The following is an 18,804-nucleotide window of genomic DNA, read 5'->3' on the forward strand; positions in this document are numbered from 1 at the left end:
AAAGTCAGATTTACTTACTGGGGATCTCTCTGATTTATCTTAGGCACACCTCTTCATTTATTGTATGTCTTGTTTTTCCTTTATAATCTACATAATCTATAGCTACATAGTGAGACCTTGACTCCTTAAATAAAATAAAAAATACTTCATGCCATCTTCTGCTAGCACAGTAGCTAACTTGGAGAAAAAATTGGAGTGACTTTTAAACTTTGAGATACTGCTCCCAATAACTAAGTAGAATCACTGAAGGGCAGGGGACATTTTGCTGAGCTGAGTTTCCATCTGCACTCTAGGCTGGTCTGGTGAGGGAATGATTATAACTTACAGAAAGCTGCTGGATGCAAGCAGAATGCACATACATTGAGGGCAGTGAGTGGGTATGAGGACAGCAGTACCCATTCAAGAGTAGATATGATTTTGTTTCTCATTTAAGTAACAGCTAATACTATAAAATTGGCTGAAGTTTGTCAATTTACTTTTGTTAAACAAAAGTAGGTTCTCGGGGACTGGTGAGATGACTCAGTGGGTATGAGCACTGACTGCTCTTTCAAAGGTTATGAGTTCAAATCCCAGCAACCACATGGTGGCTCACAACCACCCGTAATGAGATCTGACACCTCCTTCTGATGTGTCTGAAGTCAGCTACATGTATAATAATAAATAAATCTTAATAAAAAGAAAAGTAGGTTCTCTATTTGTGTGTGCAATTTGGGTTCAAAAATCAGTTTTAGAATTAGGGTTTGAGGGGCTGGAGAATGGCTCAGTGGTTAAGAGCACTGACTGCTCTTCCTAAGGTCCTGAGTTCAAATCCCAGGAATCACATGGTGGCTCACATCCATCTGTAATGGGATCTGATGCCCTCTTCTAGAGTATCTGAAGACAGCTACAGTGTATTTACATATAATAAATAAACCTTTAAAAAAAATTAGGGCTTAAACTCTGAATTTAGACTTTGAAGATGAAATGTTTTACATTTTGTCTTTTTTTTTTTTAAAGAGAAACAACTGCACTTTATTTGATTTTATTTATATGAGTACACTGTAGCTGTCTTTTAGACACACCAGAAAAGGGCATCATATTCCATTACAGATGATTGTTAGCCACCATGTGGTGGCTGGGAATTGAACTCAGGACCTCTGGAAGGGCAGTCAGTGCTCTTAACTGCTAAGCCACCTCTCCAGCCCCCTGTTTTACATTTTAAAAGTGATTAAGATAAATTTTAGATTATTATTATTAGAGTATTTGTGGATTTAGAATGCTCATAGCTTATAGTTCATTTTGGCTAACATATAAAATGGTTTTCTTTAGGAGCAAATAGAGCATAGCAATGATTACCATATGTTTTCCTTTTCTTTTTTTCTAATAGAAAGTGTGGATACTCATCAGCGAAGTTTTGATATTGGAATTCAGATTGGCTATCAACGACGCAATAAGGATGTGCTGGCCTGGGTAAAAAAGCGCAGAAGAACTATTCGTAGAGAAGATTTGATCAGCTTCTTGTGTGGAAAGGTTCCTCCACCACGAAACTCTAGAGCTCCCCCAAGACTGACTGTAGTGTCCCCTAACCGAGCTACTTCAACGGAAACTAGCTCATCTGTAGAGACTGATTTGCAACCCTTCCGGGAAGCCATAGCTCTGCATGGTAAAGCCGTTTAACATACTTCTTTGGAAAATGGTTAAGAGTGTGCCTGTGGACCCATTTTCATGGTTAGGGTTAGGCCCAGATATGTAGTCTGTTTTTGTCTGTACAATAATTCTTGTTCTAGAAGTGTTGAAATAGAGTGCAAGCTAAGAGCATATATTGACAGCCCATTTGAAAGGTTACTTTGAACTTATTAATATTACAGTAATTATTTCTACATCACTGATTGAATTCATTGTTTTCACTCACATGTTCTACATGTTTTCCTAGTCTTCTTGAGTCAAAGAGCAAGTCCTTGCATCTTAAGAATTTTATTTACAGTTGCTTGGACTGCTTCATATATGATAGTCAAGTAAGACAGGTAATTGAGTTGGTTCTCATGGGAAACAGGAACTGCCTTTAACACTTTTATCTAGTATAGAGACTGAGAGTTGATAACCCAGGGGAAGGAAGTTGAAGAAGTCACACTCCCTCTGCTTGCTGTCCCTCAGACCCTTATTGTTCAGGTAGACAGGATGTGAGAGGTGTAGCCAGTGGCCAAATCATCACTATTCACCAGGCCAGATCTGTTGTGCAAATGTGTTCTTGACTCAGAGGATCTAGTATTCTTGAACAGACAAATGTCCTCAGTGATGGCTGCTATAGACTTTGGTATGAGAGAGAGGGTTACTTACTATATGATGTGGTAGGCTGCTATGAATAAACAGCAGCAGCTAGGTAAGGCCTGCTTGAAACCAAGATGGAGACATGATCAAGCAGGTGACTAATCAGGGAGGAGTGAGGGAGTTAGGTCTTGCATCCTATTAACAGCTTGAGAAATGGTCATAGGTCATTTAAAATAAGGCTAATCTGCTAATAAACAATGCGATATGTAAAAATGACTTCCATGTCATAGAAATGTTAATGTCTCCAGAGACCATTCTCCCTTGGCAGCCAATCTTATTTTCTTGTGTCCCTAATAAAAAGGAGCTGGAAGAGGGTTACCTTCTTCCACCCACCACTTCAGATTTACTTGCAAGTTAAAACACTTCAAGAAGTTTGTGGGAATGCAATTCTTTTCTAATATTCACATTATCAGAACTTTTGAAACTCGGGGGGAAAAATGAGGTAGATTATTAGTGTATCATAGTTCCCCTTAAATTTGCAAAAACAATTACAACAGTTGTGTGTATAATGTGTCAGTAATTTAGTGAGTGGCAACATGTGATATAGTTTCTTTCCTCTCTTAAATATTGTCATTTTCTTCAAGTGTGATTTATGATTGAATTTATACTTAAAATATTTTTTCCTGGATACTAGTATCCTATAAAGACAGTTTTACAAAACAAAAGATAAGCTTGCTAGATAACCATGCCAGGGTATATATATAATAGTAAGAGTAACCTAGATTCCATGAGGAAACAAACTGTTCTGCTCTTAACTAACGTTTTTTTAGGTCAAATTTGTTCAACCTTTGATGTTTATTCTTTGAACTTTGAGAGTTTTGTAAGAAATCATTATAGAAAGCACTTACTTATGCTTAAGTTAGGATGGCATTAATAAGCATAAATATAAATATATAAAAATAAGTTTTGCCTGTGGTGAACTTAGAGTAAAGCACTAATTCAATACATTTTTGAGTGGCCTGTACTTGTATTTGACAGGTTCATACGTCTAAAGTCATGTAGTCAAACAATGTTGGACTAAAGTTTTAGGGCCTCTTCAAAAAAATTTTTTAGAAGCAATTATATTTGAATTTTGTGTTCTAATTAATGGCTTTCTGTATACTATGGAGAATCTGGTTTTGAGGATTTAAATGAGGATAATTGGATTAGTAACAGAACATGGTTAATTAAGTGGTAAGGTAGAGGAATGACTATATGGTATCTTTATCTGATCTGTAATGAAAGTGATTGAAATATATATTTGGAACTTAATTAGGATAGAGATACTGTACCGGAGTTGTGTGTGTATGAGTGTGTGTATTATTTGCATAGTCACTTTTGAAATACAAAGTCAAATTACAATTTTCAGAGAACTGCATTGATGAGTAATTGATGGAATTTTAGAGCAAGGAGGCAAGGAAAAGAATATGTTTAGGCATTGCATTTGCAGTAGAAGCAGGAATGTTCTTCACCTTTTTATGAAAGGGACTACTTAAGTGTGTTCATCAGTTCCTGAGACCCCTCCACCATAAAGATCTATTGACACATAGTCTTATCTTTATTGGGAGAAAAATAGAAGGGACTTTTGAGTTGATTGCAGACGTGTTGACGGAGAGTGCCAAGAAGACCCCCCTGAGAGACCCCTACCCCAGAGGTAACCTCAGCTGGGAACTGTGAGGTTTAGGTAAAGTTTTGATTAGAAGTAGATTCTATTTCAACATTTCCAACACTTTTTTTTTTTTTTTTTTAAATAAAAGGAATGGACTAAGAAAAAGACTTTTCACAGAAGTATGTAATAGAAAATAAATACACATTTTAAAGCTATTTTACAAATTGTTTTATAAACCCTAGTATAGATGATGATGTCCTATATGAAACAAAAGGTTGAAATTTGAATCTCTACTATTGGGAACTTAAGGATATACATCTTTATTAATGAGTGGATGGATCACTGAGTATTTGGCAGAGTCCTTGGTCCTCCCCCCAAAACAAAACGAAACAAAACAAAACAAAGCAGCTTTGAACAATAGAATGCCCACTTGACCCAGAGAGAAGAAGGTGAAGTATTCTGGATTTTTATGTCACAACTCCTGGAAGAATCAAGGAGCATGCTGCAGAACCACATGGAGTGCTGCTTTTGATAAAGTCTGTGTTAGACTGGTCCAGTGTCTGAGTAGTAGTACACTCCTGTTGCTTCTCTTCTCACATGCCTGTGGTTTTGATCACTGCCTTGATCACTGAACTTGGTCACCATGAGCCAGGGCTGGAGAGGGACTGGTGCTACTCAGGCTGAAAAAGAAAGTGAGTAGGGTTCCTCTAGGAGAGTGTTTCTCAGGCTGTGGGTTTTGACCACTTTGGAGGCCAAATGGTCCTTTCACAGGGATCACCTAAGACTATTGGAAAACAACCATATTTACAGTTCATAGTAGTAGCAAAATTACAGTTATGAGGTAACTGAAAATAATTTTATGTTGGGGGGGGTGGTGTCACAATACGTATTAAATGGTTGTAGCATTAGGAAGTTTAGAACCACTGCTCTATGGGATTATTATTATTATTGTTGTTGTTGTTATTATTATTACTATTATTATTATTTTTTTGGGGGGGGGGTTTCAAGACAGGGTTTCTCTGTATAGCCCTGGCTGTCCTAGAACTCACTCTGTAGACCAGGCTGGCCTTGAACTCAGAAATCCATCTGCCTCTGCCTCCCAAGTGCTGGGATTAAAGACGTGTGCCACCGCTGCCCAGCTATAGGATTATTTTGTTGTTTTGCTTTGGCTGGCTGGGACTCACTGTGTAGAACAGAGTGGCCTCAAATTCAGAGAGCTCCACTTGCCTCTACCTCCAGAATGCTGGGATTAAAGGGATACACCATCACTTACAGTTTTTTTTTCTTTTTTTCCTTTTTTCTTTCCTTTTAAGGCAAGATCTCACTCCAAGGCCCAGGAAAATATTCCAGTTAATGTTCACCAGTTTCAGTAAAAACTATAAGTAATGGTGGTTAACAACCTGTAAGACTTGTAAGACTAACTTGTGCTTTTTTTCCTTTGGTTACTTTCTTGTAATATATTGCTTATTTTCTGTGTTCTGTAAGACTTAGTTATTTATTAGATGTTACATTCACAGAAAATAAAATATATAGGCTCATGCCAGACTGATTATTTTATTTTATTTTTTTGATCTCAGTAAATTCTCATGTTAAAATAACATTGAAAATCTACTGGGAGATTCTACCACAATTTTTTTTTTTTTTGTATAAACAACAATTCATGTAGACGAAAAATACCCAGAGTACTTTGGTTCATTTTCTGCCTACCTTTCTGACAACATCCTTTTCTCTTCTAGGGTGTGCCATCTTTTTGTTTTGTTTTGCTTTGTTTTTCGAGACAGGGTTTCTCTGTATAGCCTTGGCTGTCCTGGAACTCACTGTGTAGACCAGGCTGGCCTGGAACTCAGAAATCCTCCTGTCTCTGCCTCCCAGGTGCTGGGATTAAAGACATGTACCACCACTGCCCGGCTTCTACTCTCATTTAGAATTCTCTAGGTACCCATCCTGTTTCGTTTGGGCTTTTGTTTTCTTCACATTTGGTTGACACAGATGATATTTCTTCTTTTTTCTCCCCTTTCTCAGTACTAGGGCTTGAACCTAGGGCCTTGTGCTTGCTAGGCAAGTGCTGTAATCACTGAACTGTACATCAGATGACATTCCACATCAAACTCAGCAAATACATGCCATCTCCATGTGGCTATTCAGCAGTCTATGTAGTCTGTAGAAGTAGATTGGTGAAGCAGCTGGATGGTTTATTTTAATGTCTTGGATTTCGCGATTTTTCTGGGGGACAGAAATGGATATCTCCCACAGTTTAGTTTGGGGAAGGGTCTCTGGAGGAGCTGCTGTTACTTATGATGTGATTTAGCTACCAGAGGCTGCTTTTACAAACCATTGGAATGATCTTTTCTCTTTTCCTCCCTACTTCCCCGACCTTGTCACTGCTCTGTCTGAGATTTTCTTGGGGTCCTGCAGGGGCAAGTAGAAATCCATTGTAGTCTGGTGTTGATCTGGGATCTCTGGGATCAATATTCCAGCCCTGAGCCAGGCAGTGGTGGCATACGCCTTTAATCCAAGCACTTGGGGAGGCAGAGACAGGAGGATTTCTGAGTTCGAGGCCAGCCTGGTCTACAGAGTAAGTTCTAGGACAGCCAGGGCTATACAGAGAAACCCTGTCCCAGGGGGGAGGGGGAAGGAGGAATTTCCAGCCCTGCTGATAAAGTCTTGAATTTCTTATTCTTTTCACAAATCTCCTTATTCACATGTTTATATTGTAAGGCTGATCATGAGACTCGGGACACAGCTTCTCTCCTGTTTTCTTCTTCCTCTTCTTCATCATCATTTTTAACCCAGGCTGCATTTGAATTCACAACCTCCTGACTCATTCTCTTGAGTGCTAGGATTAAACATTGTATTTTTTTTTTTTAAAGATTTATTTATTTATTATATGTAAGTACACTGTAGTTGTCTTCAGACACTCCAGAAGAGGGCATCAGATCTCGTCATGGATGGTTGTGAGCCACCATGTGGTTGCTGGGATTTGAACTCAGGACCTTCGGAAAGAGCAGTCAGTGCTCTTAACTGCTGAGCCACCTCGCCAGCCCAACACCGTGTCTTATTGTGTAGACTGACCTAGAACTGATAGCTTTGAACTCCTGAGCTTTACGCCTTCACCTCTCAAATTCTAGGATTACAGGCGAGTATCTTTTTGTTTTTGTTTTTAAATGTAGTTATTGTGGTAATATAGTCTTGGTTGGCCTATAACTCAGTATGTAGTTATGTGGAAAGATTGCCCTCAGCTCTTGGTTGGTCTTCTTCCTTTTCAGTACTGGGATTAAAAGTGTGTGTCATTAAACCTGGCTTCCTACGCTTAAAACCTTTCTTGAACAGAGTCTCACTGTGTTTGCATATTGTACTTTCCTGATTTAGATTGTATTGTGCCATTCCTTTTGGCTTTCATAGAACCTAGCAAAGAATATGGTGTAACTGTAATATGTGTTTCTGAATTTACCATAGGGGTGAATACAGAGGTCTGAGAGATGTGGGTATAAACAGCACTGTGGGGACTGAGAACCTTTGGAAAGTGGGAGAGAGTAATCTGTGTGCCTGTTTAAATTGTGGGAAGGAATCTCACATTAAAACAACTGGTATTTTGCAGGGCCTGAGAATGAAACCATGAGAGCTAGTCTAGGCCACCCAGGGTTATACTTTTTTTCGAGACAGGGTTTCTCTGTGTAGCCCTGGCTGTCCTGGAACTCACTCTGTAGACCAGGCTGGCCTCGAACTCAGAAATCCACCTGCCTCTGCCTCCCTAATGCTGGGATTAAAGGCGTGTGCCACCTAGTCTTTTTTTAAAATGTCATTAAACATTAATCTACCATAGAATGTCAACTGGTAGTGTTACTGTGCAGGTCTTGTAGAGAGAGCTAGTCCTTGGTGTATACTTTTAAAAAAGGATAATTTTTTTTGTGTGTGTGTGTATATACTGTTAAAAAGATGTTTGTCTTTTGAGGTTTGGTCTTACTGTGGAGCCTGGGTTGGTCTGGAGCGCGCTCTGAAGACTAGACTAGCTTTGAGTTTTTAGCTAGTCATTCTCTTTGCTGGGATTGCACACCAGGCCCTTTTAGTATGCAGTGTGTCAACAGAAAACCCAAAGGTTCCTCATTTAATGTTCACACCTATTCTGTATTACTGGTTCATTGATGGAGAAAGGCCAATTTTGTTAAGGTAGAATAGGCTAGTAAGTGCTGAGGTAGATTATTTGGGATCTTCCCAGCTCTAGAAATAAATTCTTCTCCTGCCCATTGTACCTCTCTTTATAGTTTTAGGGTGCCCATATTTTTTTTCTTTCCTCTTTATAGTTTTAGGGTGCCCATATATTTTTTTTTTTCTTTCCTGGGCTTGGGTGGGTGGGAAAAGTCTTGAAGCAATTTCAGGACAATATCAGAAAACATTTAAATGCTATGTGTCTGGGTTTCTTCTATCAGTGAACCTGGGCTAGCTGTATTTGAAGGTCTGTGCTTTGTGGCCAGCTTTATGTATCCTTAGCTTACTGTGGTAGGAAGAGCATAGTTACGGGTAGGCCACAATAGCCTATGTAACCTTGGGCTTAAGATCTCTAATACCATCTCCTTTATATGAGAACCAACCGATTGCTTACCTATTTCTCCAATGATCCTGTGTAAATGTTCTTGCTTCTTAAAGCCACAGCTTTTTTTCCTCGACCGTAGTAAATTATAGCTACCACTCCATAGTGTTAATTTTGCCTGCATGTATGGTTGTATATCATTTGTTGTATAGCCTTTGCCTGCAGAGGCTAGAAGAAGGCTTTAGATCTTATGGAACTTCAGTAACAGAGGGTTGTTAGCTACCATGTGGATGCTGGAAATCATAGGAGCCAGTGGCCTTTTTTTTTGTTGTTTTTTTTTTTTTTTGAGACAGGGTTTCTCTGTGTAGCCCTGGCTGTCTTGGAACTCACTCTGTATACCAGGCTGGCCTCGAACTCAGAAATCCACCTGCCTCTGCCTCCCAAGTGCTGGGATTAAAGGCATGAAAAGTCAGTGAGCTTTGGGAAAAGGATTTGGGCAAACTCAAGACAGTGGAGGCTTTTTGTCACACTTGAAAATTAGGAACAAACAAAAAAGATAGCTTTTGTAATTATTACTGTTTTCTTTCTTTCTTTTCTGGAGACAAGAGTCTCACTGCATGCACTTGCCTGGCCTGGAATTTTTGTGTAGAGCAGGATGGTCTTTAATTTCTGGACTTCAGAGAATCTCCTGCTTCAACCTTCCCAGTTGCTGGGACTATAGACGCCTGCCTGCATGCGTGTCTCTGTGTGTCTGTTTGTCTGTGTCTGTGTTTACTTGAGTGCTGAGTATCAAACCTGGAAGCTTTGAATTCTACCCTTGAGTGGTACCCAGTCTTTGGAAAGTTACCTTCAAAAGATTACTTGGTAAGTTAGGACAAGGTTCCTTAGTGCTGAAGGTTAAAGCCCTTTTTGTTTGAAAACCTTTTGTTTTCTTTGTGGATTTTTTTTTTTTTTTTTTGGAGACAGGGTTTCTCTGTATAGCTCTGGCTGTCCTGGAACTCTGTAGACCAGGCTGGCCCAGAACTCGTTATGGGTTTTGCACTTTAAAACATGTATAAAGACATACACAAATGTGCATTTTTGTCTTTCTGTAGTTTAGTACTTTCTAGAAATAGTATTTACTCACAGTAAATACCAGGTGCTATTTTGCTGACACAGGGGCATCATCTCAAAGAATGTCTGGCCTGGTAAAATTAACACCATCTTGAAGCATGTAAATGTAAGGAATCAGTCTGAGACACAGTTTGTGTGTGTGTGTGTGTGTGTGTGTGTGTGTGTGTGTGTGTGTGTGTGTGTTTTGGTTGAGGGTAAGTTTGAGCGTTGCGATATTTATTTCCATGCTGATGATCTCTGGGCCTTGTTTATGCTAGGCAAGCACTTTAGCACTGAGCTCCAATTCTAGCCACATCCTTAGCATAAGTTAAGTTCCTTGCCAGCTCTTTGGGTCTAGAGAATCTGGGTGTAGGGACTAGAAAAATAAATAAATAAATAATAATTAATTACGAGTCATTGGAATTTGGATTTAGTGGTATAAAACTTCCCTAGAATTCCTAATTGATCACACACAAATCATTAAACAGCTACCTTCTTTACCCCTCGAAGGAAAGGTGTGACTAGATATCATAAACCAGATTTTCTCAGCACAGGTTTTACAGTGATTCTATTGAAACATTCTATGGCTTACATGTGGCAGAATGATTTTTAAAGAGATAACTATATTCAGGGGAACTGTGATAAATTACACACTTGCTAGTTAGTGCCTTGATTCTCTTGCTTTCTTGGTCTCATTCTGCCATCCCTTCTGATGATTTAGCAAAAGCTAACATAGGTGCTTACAAGTTCATGAAGTGATGAGCTAGTATACAAAAAACTTTGCAATTTTTTTAATGGCAGATGACTGGTTAGAACTAGCTCTTTAGGGTGTGCTGGTGCCTGTTCCTCTTTCACAGCTACCCATTCCCTTTTTTTTATTCTCCTGAAGAAACGTTCTCCTCGTATTTGGAATATTATAATGTTTGGTGAATATTGCAGCCAGGTTCAAGTACTGGAACTGTTAATAGCTATTCAACAGTCAGTCTAAAACATACTTGGAACTTGATGTAAGAGATTTTACCACCAAAGTAATCTCTTAATCACTTATATTTGATTATAGCATCCATCTCGTGCCTTTACATTCTCTCTGAAGGAACTTTAACATCATTAGCTTTCCTTCAAACCCGCTTCAGAGACCAACAAAATTACAGCAGGGCACTTAAAATAGCACTGATTTTGGATGAAACGTTGGTATTTTCTGTACATTAAGGATAGATGTTAGGTTAAATAGCCAAAGATATTAGAAATGGATTAACCTTCAATATCAGTAATGCAGAATTTTCTTGAACTTGTAATAACATTTTGTTGGATATTGTACTGGAAAAATTGAGGCTATGTAAGCCTCAGAGGCAGATGACTTACCCTAGCGCTTACCCAGTAATCTGCTGTAGCTATTAAACAGTTGAGTTATCTAGAGAATTTTCTAAAAGCAAAAAGGTTCAGTGTCTTGTGACTTCATTTTATAGAAACAAATGTAGTCTTTTTTTTCCATGTATAAATATTTCACAGTTGAGATCATCCTACACATATGGTACTGTATCTTGCTTTTCTCACTTAACATCGTGAACCTTTCTTTCCTGTGGCATTAAAAATTGTCTTTGAAAAATGGATGTCTTTGATAAATGGAAAGCATTTGGGGCTGTAAGTATAACTGAAAATGTTTTCTTGGTGTGACACATGTACCTTTGTAATTGGCTTGATTTAGTGTGCTTTACTTCAATAAAAATTCAGCATTACAATTTACAGATTGGGGTGGGGAGTGGTATCTACTTTAAATGACCAGAACCTTCCTGGTGGGTCTTTTTTTTTTTTTTTTTTATGATTTAAACTATAAAACACCACATGACATTGACACTGCAAGTGCTTTCAGGTCACTAAGCACACTGCACAGGGAGTGCTCATACTTATATAGTTCATTTCCAGGAAACAACTGTGCCAACTTCTTAGGGCTCTAAGCAGGCTGATGCTATTTTTTTTCAAGTCTGAGGAATTTAAGACACCACCACCACCCTCCCCAAGATAGCACTGGATGAACCTAGGGCTGGCTTTCTTCGGAGGGACTTTGGAGTGCTGAAAGACAGGGGAGCATAAATGGCAGCCTCAAGTCTCTCTGGCTGTGAGGTTTCCTGGGTGGGGATTTGCTCCCTCTCTGTGTGTGACTTAATGATGGGAAACTGAAATTTTATGTAATTGACTATGGAAACATCATTTTCATATTACAATAAGCATGAAATGATGAGCATAGTTTTGACAATGGTGATGTGCTATTTTTAATGATGTCTATGTAACTTGGATTCCTATAACTTGGACTGGAAACTTGATTTTACTCCTGGGAGTTTCAATGAATGATTAAATCATTCTGAACTTAAAAACAAAAAACTAAAAAACACTATTTCAAATGGATGCAGAGACATTAAAATGTGAGTTTATCAATTAAGATTTTTTTTTCTGTCTAATACTACCTATACTGTTTTTGTCATATTTCCACCACTCCTTTTGAAAACATGCTTTTGGTTAAGGTTCAACTTAGTTTTTTAGTTGTGAATCATGTTTAGATTTTCTGTACTTGTGTAGGCTGATTTTGTTCATGTGGCTTAGCAAGGTTTTCTAAGCTTCAGCAGCTGTCACTGATTTTTCAAAATTAAATTTGGGCTTTTCAAATTTTTTTTAATTTTTGTGGTTATCTTAATTTTTGTTTTTTGACACTTGTGAAAATTCTTCTGGGAAGATTAGTGAATCCAGCTTTGAAAAGATTCTCATAGCTGAGACCAGGTGACCTGTACCATACAGTTAAAACCCAGAACTCAGGTGTTATGGGGATTTTCAATTGGCCAAGTTGCTGCATAATGAATTTTGTTTTTCATAAAGAAGTTAGTTAAATTAATAAATATTTGATGGAAGTGTCTAGCCCACTGCCTCATGGAGTGCTTTGAGTTTTGATTCTTGTCATTACCACCATGAACATTCATGAAGGAAGACATGGGCAGGGTTCAATGAAATCTTACAGTTTTATTTGCAAAAGGGATCCTGAATTATAAAAGCAGCCCAGTTTATTGCTCAGCGCTGTAGGTTCCTGTAGAACCTCTGCATCCTGGAGCAAATACAAAAACTGGTCAGTGTGTCTCTTGAATGTAATTTGGGAGGCTCAGGCTAGTCTGTGCTACAGAGTAGGACCCTGTTTAAACACACACGTACACACGCACACACAGACACTCTGGAGAAAAGACTGGACACAGTGGCCCTTGGATGCTTTCAATTTTCAGGAGGAAGATGGGCAACTTACAAAGAGGCTGTAGAGCAGGATGTTGTAGGCTGCAGGGTTAAGAAATGCACCACTTTCACAGCAAGTTGTTTATGGTGTATCTGTGGGGGAAACCCCAACAACTTGGGGGTAGTTAAATTTAAAGTGATGGCATTGATGAGATAAGTGACTAGCCAGCAGCAACCTGGATTTATTTCCTTACATGAAACCCTGGTTTTCAGTGAGTTTTGAAATGTGGGGCAGGACTCTGAAGCATTATTCTTTATTAGAATTCTGTTTGTGTCATGTACCAGGCAATGTGTTAGTAAGTTAGTCTTTCAGGTAGATATGGAAACCTGCTTATAGGAAGAGATCATTGATTGTTCTGTGTAGTCCTGGAGTTTGGTTCCCTTGCATTGTTTGTTTAAACCTATATGTTAAGAACAAAGAAGTGTTTTCTCTTTGGAGCTATGAAGTGTGAGCTGTTCATGAAGCAGTTAGAATTAGGAGTGGGCCTTTGAGTGCAAGATAGGTACTGCAAGCTAAGGGGCGACCCGCTTGTCTGTCAAAGGCTACATAGGCTGCTGAGAAAGCAGCTGGTGAGCTGGAGGACAGAAAGGACTGGAATGTTTTAAGTGGAAGGGAAGCCCAATTTCGAGTTGGAACCCTTAGGGGTTCTGGCTGAGAAAAGTCTGAAAAAAAAGAACAGTCCTGACTTTGTAACACTAATCATTGATATTGGTGATAAAACAGTTAAAAGTGTTAGGGTAGGATACAGAGGGCAGGGTGAACAGCTGTCAAGATGAGGCCAAAGGGGGTGAATAAGCTGGCCCTGAACCTTAAAATTACTTTTAAAAAAGCTAGGTGTTTGTGTATATATGTGTGTATATGGCAAATTTCCTGTTCCAGCCTCCTAAAAAAAGGCAGTGTAACAGTTTACTGTGTAGACTTTCTTGCCCTCTTGTGCTTGAGACCCAGCTGTTGCTTACTATCTGATGGCCTTGGGTAGGGTGCTTTTTAACTCTTGTAGTCCTTCCTTGCAGAATGCAGTCACAGAGCTGTATATATCATAGGGTTACTTTGAGGACTAACAATGGGTGATCCTGGTTCCCGCCCCATCCTCAACCAAAAACAAACAGGTGCTCCCTTTGAAAGGTGGAGAGGTAAAAAGGGACACTTTTATTTTCCCCAGATCGTCATTGTAAAAAAGGGTGCATTTTAATGGGCGTAGAATAGTGGGGAAGCCTGGTTGTGTGACTGCTGAAAAGAGAATAGGAAGTGGCTGTGGATGGAGATTGTTGTCCCCAAGAAGTGTTTGTTCAGTAAGAACAGCTTTGGGATTTAGCAGATTTGATTTGGTAGGTATAGAGTTTTTCCCTTTCTGTTTAATATTCAAACCTTTTATTTATTTTTTTTTTTTGAGTTCAAAATGAAAAGGAGTTTGGCACTACCAGATCAACCTAACTTTGTTTTAAAGGATCAGGTGGAATTCACTCTTGGAAGTATCAAGATATTAAATCATTCTCTTTAGTCAGGCAGTGGCAAAATTTTAGTAAGGTAGAAATTTATGAGGTGGGAAATGGCACTGACCATGCTAGGATTTAACTTTTTTTTTTTTTTTTTTATTTATTTATTATATATAAGCACACTGTAGTTGTCTTCAGATGCATCAGAAGAGGGCATCAGATCTCATTACAGGTGGTTGTGAGCCACCATGTGGTTGCTGGGATTTGAACTCATGACCTTCCGAAGAGCAGTTGGTGCTCTTCCCCACTGAGCCATCTCACCAGCCCCAGGATTTAACTTTAATGTTACAGTTTCTGTGCCCTGAAACTGTAGGCACATGCCTATCTTGAACATTTAGGGTGAACTGCTACTATTCTAAGCAATGAGAGTTTAGCAATCGGTAGTGGGACTTTCTTGCTCTTTCTTTGAAGGGTTGGAAATGGTATACCGACTTAGGCTCTTGTGCTAACTATCTTAAGGGTGTCTGCCAGAAACAGTCCAGACCTATTTGCCCAGGGCACACCCACCAGTGGTCCAGTATAATTTTTAACAGTGATTTTTCAGGCTTAATAATGGAGTGCTTGGGGTAATACATTATGCAGTCACCTTATCCGAAGGGGTTGTTGGACAAAGCCTACTCAGACTTAAGAATGCTTTTTTGCTTTTCCCTATATCATCACACAGACACACATCAGAGATAGTAAGAATGGTGACAGTGGATCAAACAAAGTACCCTGCTTCAAGCAAGCACCTCCTGTCCTGGTCTGTAAATTGTATATAGCACTCTCCTAATGGAAAGATGGGAAAATCTATCTCAGTGTTCCTAGTACAGTGCTTTGGTACATTTGGCTTCTATAATAACTAGTTGCCATTTTTATGAATAATAGTTATATTGCCAATAAAGTATGATTGGTCCTTAATAGCCAGGCAGTGGTGGCGCACGCCTTTAATCACAGCACTGGGGAGGCAGAGGCAGGCAGATTTCTGAGCTCTAGGCCAGCCTGGTCTACAGAGTTGAGTTCCAGGACAGCCAGGTCTATACAGAGAAACCCCGTCTGGAAAAACCAAAAAAAAAAAAAATGTTAAATCACTGCTGACCCCTTACCAAGTAAACCGGCAGGCACCCTTGGACACTGTGGCACCATGGAAAGTAGAGTGGGTTGCTTTCAAAAGGGTCAAATAATGGAGCAACTCTAAAACCTCTTTTCTTCTTCCTAGGTCTTAGTGGTGCAATGGCTAGTATAAGCGTGCGTTCGAGTACCCCAGGCTCTCCTACACATGTAAGCAGTGGACCGAATGCTAGTCGAAGGAGAAATGGACTCCATGATGTCGATTTGAACACTTTCATAACAGAAGAAATGGCACTCCACTTGGACAATGGTGGAACTAGAAAGCGTACCTCAGCCCAGTGTGGGGATGTCATTACAGACTCACCAACCCATAAACGCAACAGAATGCTCTAAACTGCAGATATTTTCACACCCACCATGCTGCTTGAAAGCCACTCGATCCTCAACATATACTATTATTGCAAAGGAAACATGAGGCCATCTTCCCTTGTTCACTGTTTAAGAAAAGTGAATTCTCTAGTGGTTGCCATAAAAGGAAGTTCTAGGTATTTACAATAGATGCCTCCTGTAACTATGGCTTTCTCAAACTATAATCCTAGCAGAGGACATGAACTATTGTAGTCATTAGCAAGATCATCATAGGCAAACATATATCCGTTCCAAGGCGAAAAGTGACCTTAAACTGTATTTATTCTCAAAGGGAAAGGAAATATCAGATGTTTATTTGATTATAGAATGCTTTCTTATTTTTATTTTTTGGTCCATTTCCTGCTGTATTGAGTATTTTTACTTAAACAGTATTGCCAGGTTCCTACAATTGTCTAAATCCTTGATCTGGCTTGCAAGCCAGATCTGTAGGCTTCCATTTTTACAGCCACACTGAACCACACACCTGGTTTCCATAGTGATAGCGAGCAATTTTATCAGATTATGCCCAGTTTTCAGTTTTCAAAACAGTTCTAACTCTGGTGATTGTGAGATGTAAAGAGGTGCTATGGTGGTCATGCAAGTAATACATAATACTGAATCAGTACACAGAACTCTAGCGGATTCACTTTGTGTGTGTTAGTGCTCTGAAAATAGCAATATTAAACTGTCTCCAGAATAACCCTGTAGGCTTCAACTCAGTTTTAAGACAAGTACTACTACCTATGCCAGGTACTTAACTTATGGTTAAACACAGACTGCATTCAAAGTGACCTGAAAAACAGGTCATGATCTTTGAGAGTGAGCTTCCTTTTTGGTTTGGTAGTAGTGAGAGGAAATGGACGGTGGGAGTAGATATTTATTCTTTAGTATTTTTTTTTTTTTTGCATTATTATGGATGCCCACTGTGTGTAGTTGTCATAGTAGGTGGAAGATGATAAATATGTTTTATCTGCTACTAATGTGAAAGTAACTTAAATAGCAAAACCCAACTTTTCCTGTCCCTCCATTTCTCTCAGAAATGCAGTTTGGAATTTCATTGTGGAAACGATGAGATCGCATGGAGGTTTCTAGATGTTAGGTAGACCCAAGTAAAAGCTCTGAGAGTCCTCTGGGTAAATATAAGACCTCTTGTAGCTACAGCATTTTAGAGCATGTTTCATCTGCATTTTTACTACCTTGAACTGAATGGTAGTCTTTTTTAGAAGACTGATGTCAGCCTGCCAGGTACTGTAATTCATTCTACCCTATTATATGATATATCAAGTAGGACAGTGAAAAATGTTTCCTTGCAAACTTGTAGTCCAGTTTCAGTTTCTTCTAGTTTATCCTTAATAACCATTGCAAATCAGTGTAAGGGTTTTTCTGGTAATTACAGCACTTTGTTAAAAGTTTGCAATTTTGTCAGCCATTAATAATAACTTTCTGTGAAGAAACTAAGTTAACCATTACTGACTGAGTGGGATGTGAATGGAATGTTAGAAATGTTGTGTGAATTGAAGTTCTGTATTCATTATAGATATAGCCCTTATTTAAAACAGTGAAATCCACATTCAAACTAGGAATGAAAGTAAGGTATTTCTCAGTTTTTGCAAAAGTGGAACTTTATTTTGTTTGTTTGAAAAGCAGGAAGAATTATAGCAATCTGTCATTTTACCTTAAATGGACAAGCCTGTGCATCACAAGGACTTCCAGGCTTCCCTTGGGATATACCAAGACATGCTTTTCTGTGGTTGTGAGTATAGATGCTGGAATTGGGGTTTGACAGTATGATGGCTGCTGACAAGAAGCCAGAACTCCCATTCCCAAGGGACCTGAGACCGAGGAACACGCTTCATCTCCCTCCCTGCCCTGTTCTGTTTCCTCTGTCCAAGTTGAATAATGATGTTCTTGGTTGTTTGGTTTAAGTTGGTGCTCTGAAGCTCAATCTCAGTGCCCTTTACTCTCAGTTGTCAAATTTTGATAAAACGTGCCATTTTCTTTGGTAAGAGAAAGCAGGTCTAATGTCTGCCAGAACACAATTTATATGCCGAATTATTGGCTCCATTAAACTTTTTAAAAACTTTAGCACTGGTTACTTTTTTCCATTGCATTCAATATGTAGCATCTCCTCAACTCATAAGCACGTCCCTACCTCTCCTGTCCCTTTCCTTCCTGCTTCTGCCAGAGTAGAATAACTGAGACCCATCAGTACAAAGTGAGGTGTTTTTAAATCTTAGCATGAGTTAGTCTGAAGTTCAGAATCTTTAGGAGAGTTTTCATTAGTTAAGATGCAGAACATCAAAGATGACCACATACTAGCATAGTTTTAGACACACTTTGACTCTATTTTTTGGTTTTGGTTTTTGTGTTTTGTTTTTTTATTTGGACAGGTCTTTTTGTGTAATTCGTGCTAACTTTCTAGCATTCTATCCTCCTGTTTCAGTTGCCTGAGTGCTATGGTTCACTGGCATGGTGCTTGCTTGGCCTTTACAGCCAATCAAGAACAGAATGAGCTGCTCTTGAAGCTAAGCACTTGAGTATGGGAGAACAGAGTCTTTGTCATAAGCCAGATTCTGATTCTTAATACAGTTTATCTCCTTAGTTCTGTCATAACCTGACAGGAGTAAGGCGGGCTAAGTTCTCCACTGCAGTGTCCTGAACGTAGCTAAGAGGCTCAAGAACTTTTATTACAATATTTAATATCTTATACAGCAAAATTTGAATATCATCAATGTAGTTTACCTCATTGAAGTAATGACATACACCTTAAACCATAATACAAATAAATCATTGAAAATGCCAAAAAGACAACAAGGGCTTGTTTGTAGTTTTGTTTTGGTCATCATGTCCTAGTAATTTTGATGTAATCACATAAAGTTCAGATAAAGTTCAGAGAGAAGGGATGGGCTAAATGTGTGACCAAAGGTGTAAGGTATCAAGGTTTTGAAACACCCTCTAGTTGGAGATCTAGGTAGCCTGGTTAGTGTTAGTAAAGTGCTATAGTTCTGAATAGGAATACTATCCACATAGAGGTATTAGATTATTTGTAGATTTGTTTTTTTTT

At 38.9% G+C, this 18,804-nt stretch overlaps 1 protein-coding gene across 1 annotated transcript in view; it reads left to right on the forward strand.

The window, feature by feature from the left end:
- The window catches only part of CUNH16orf72 (chromosome unknown C16orf72 homolog), a 28,220-nt gene extending 9,672 nt beyond the window's left edge, over window positions 1–18,548 (forward strand). Inside the window, exons 3-4 of the mRNA XM_031362261.1 lie at window positions 1,367–1,642; window positions 15,481–18,548. Coding sequence (XP_031218121.1) covers window positions 1,367–1,642; window positions 15,481–15,725 — 521 coding nt within the window. The 3' untranslated portion in view covers window positions 15,726–18,548. The remainder of the gene's footprint in view (window positions 1–1,366; window positions 1,643–15,480) is intronic.
- Window positions 18,549–18,804: the final 256 nt, after the last annotated feature.

This window comes from Mastomys coucha, unplaced genomic scaffold (genome assembly GCF_008632895.1).
Source record: "Mastomys coucha isolate ucsf_1 unplaced genomic scaffold, UCSF_Mcou_1 pScaffold12, whole genome shotgun sequence".
Classification (NCBI taxonomy): domain Eukaryota; kingdom Metazoa; phylum Chordata; class Mammalia; order Rodentia; family Muridae; genus Mastomys; species Mastomys coucha.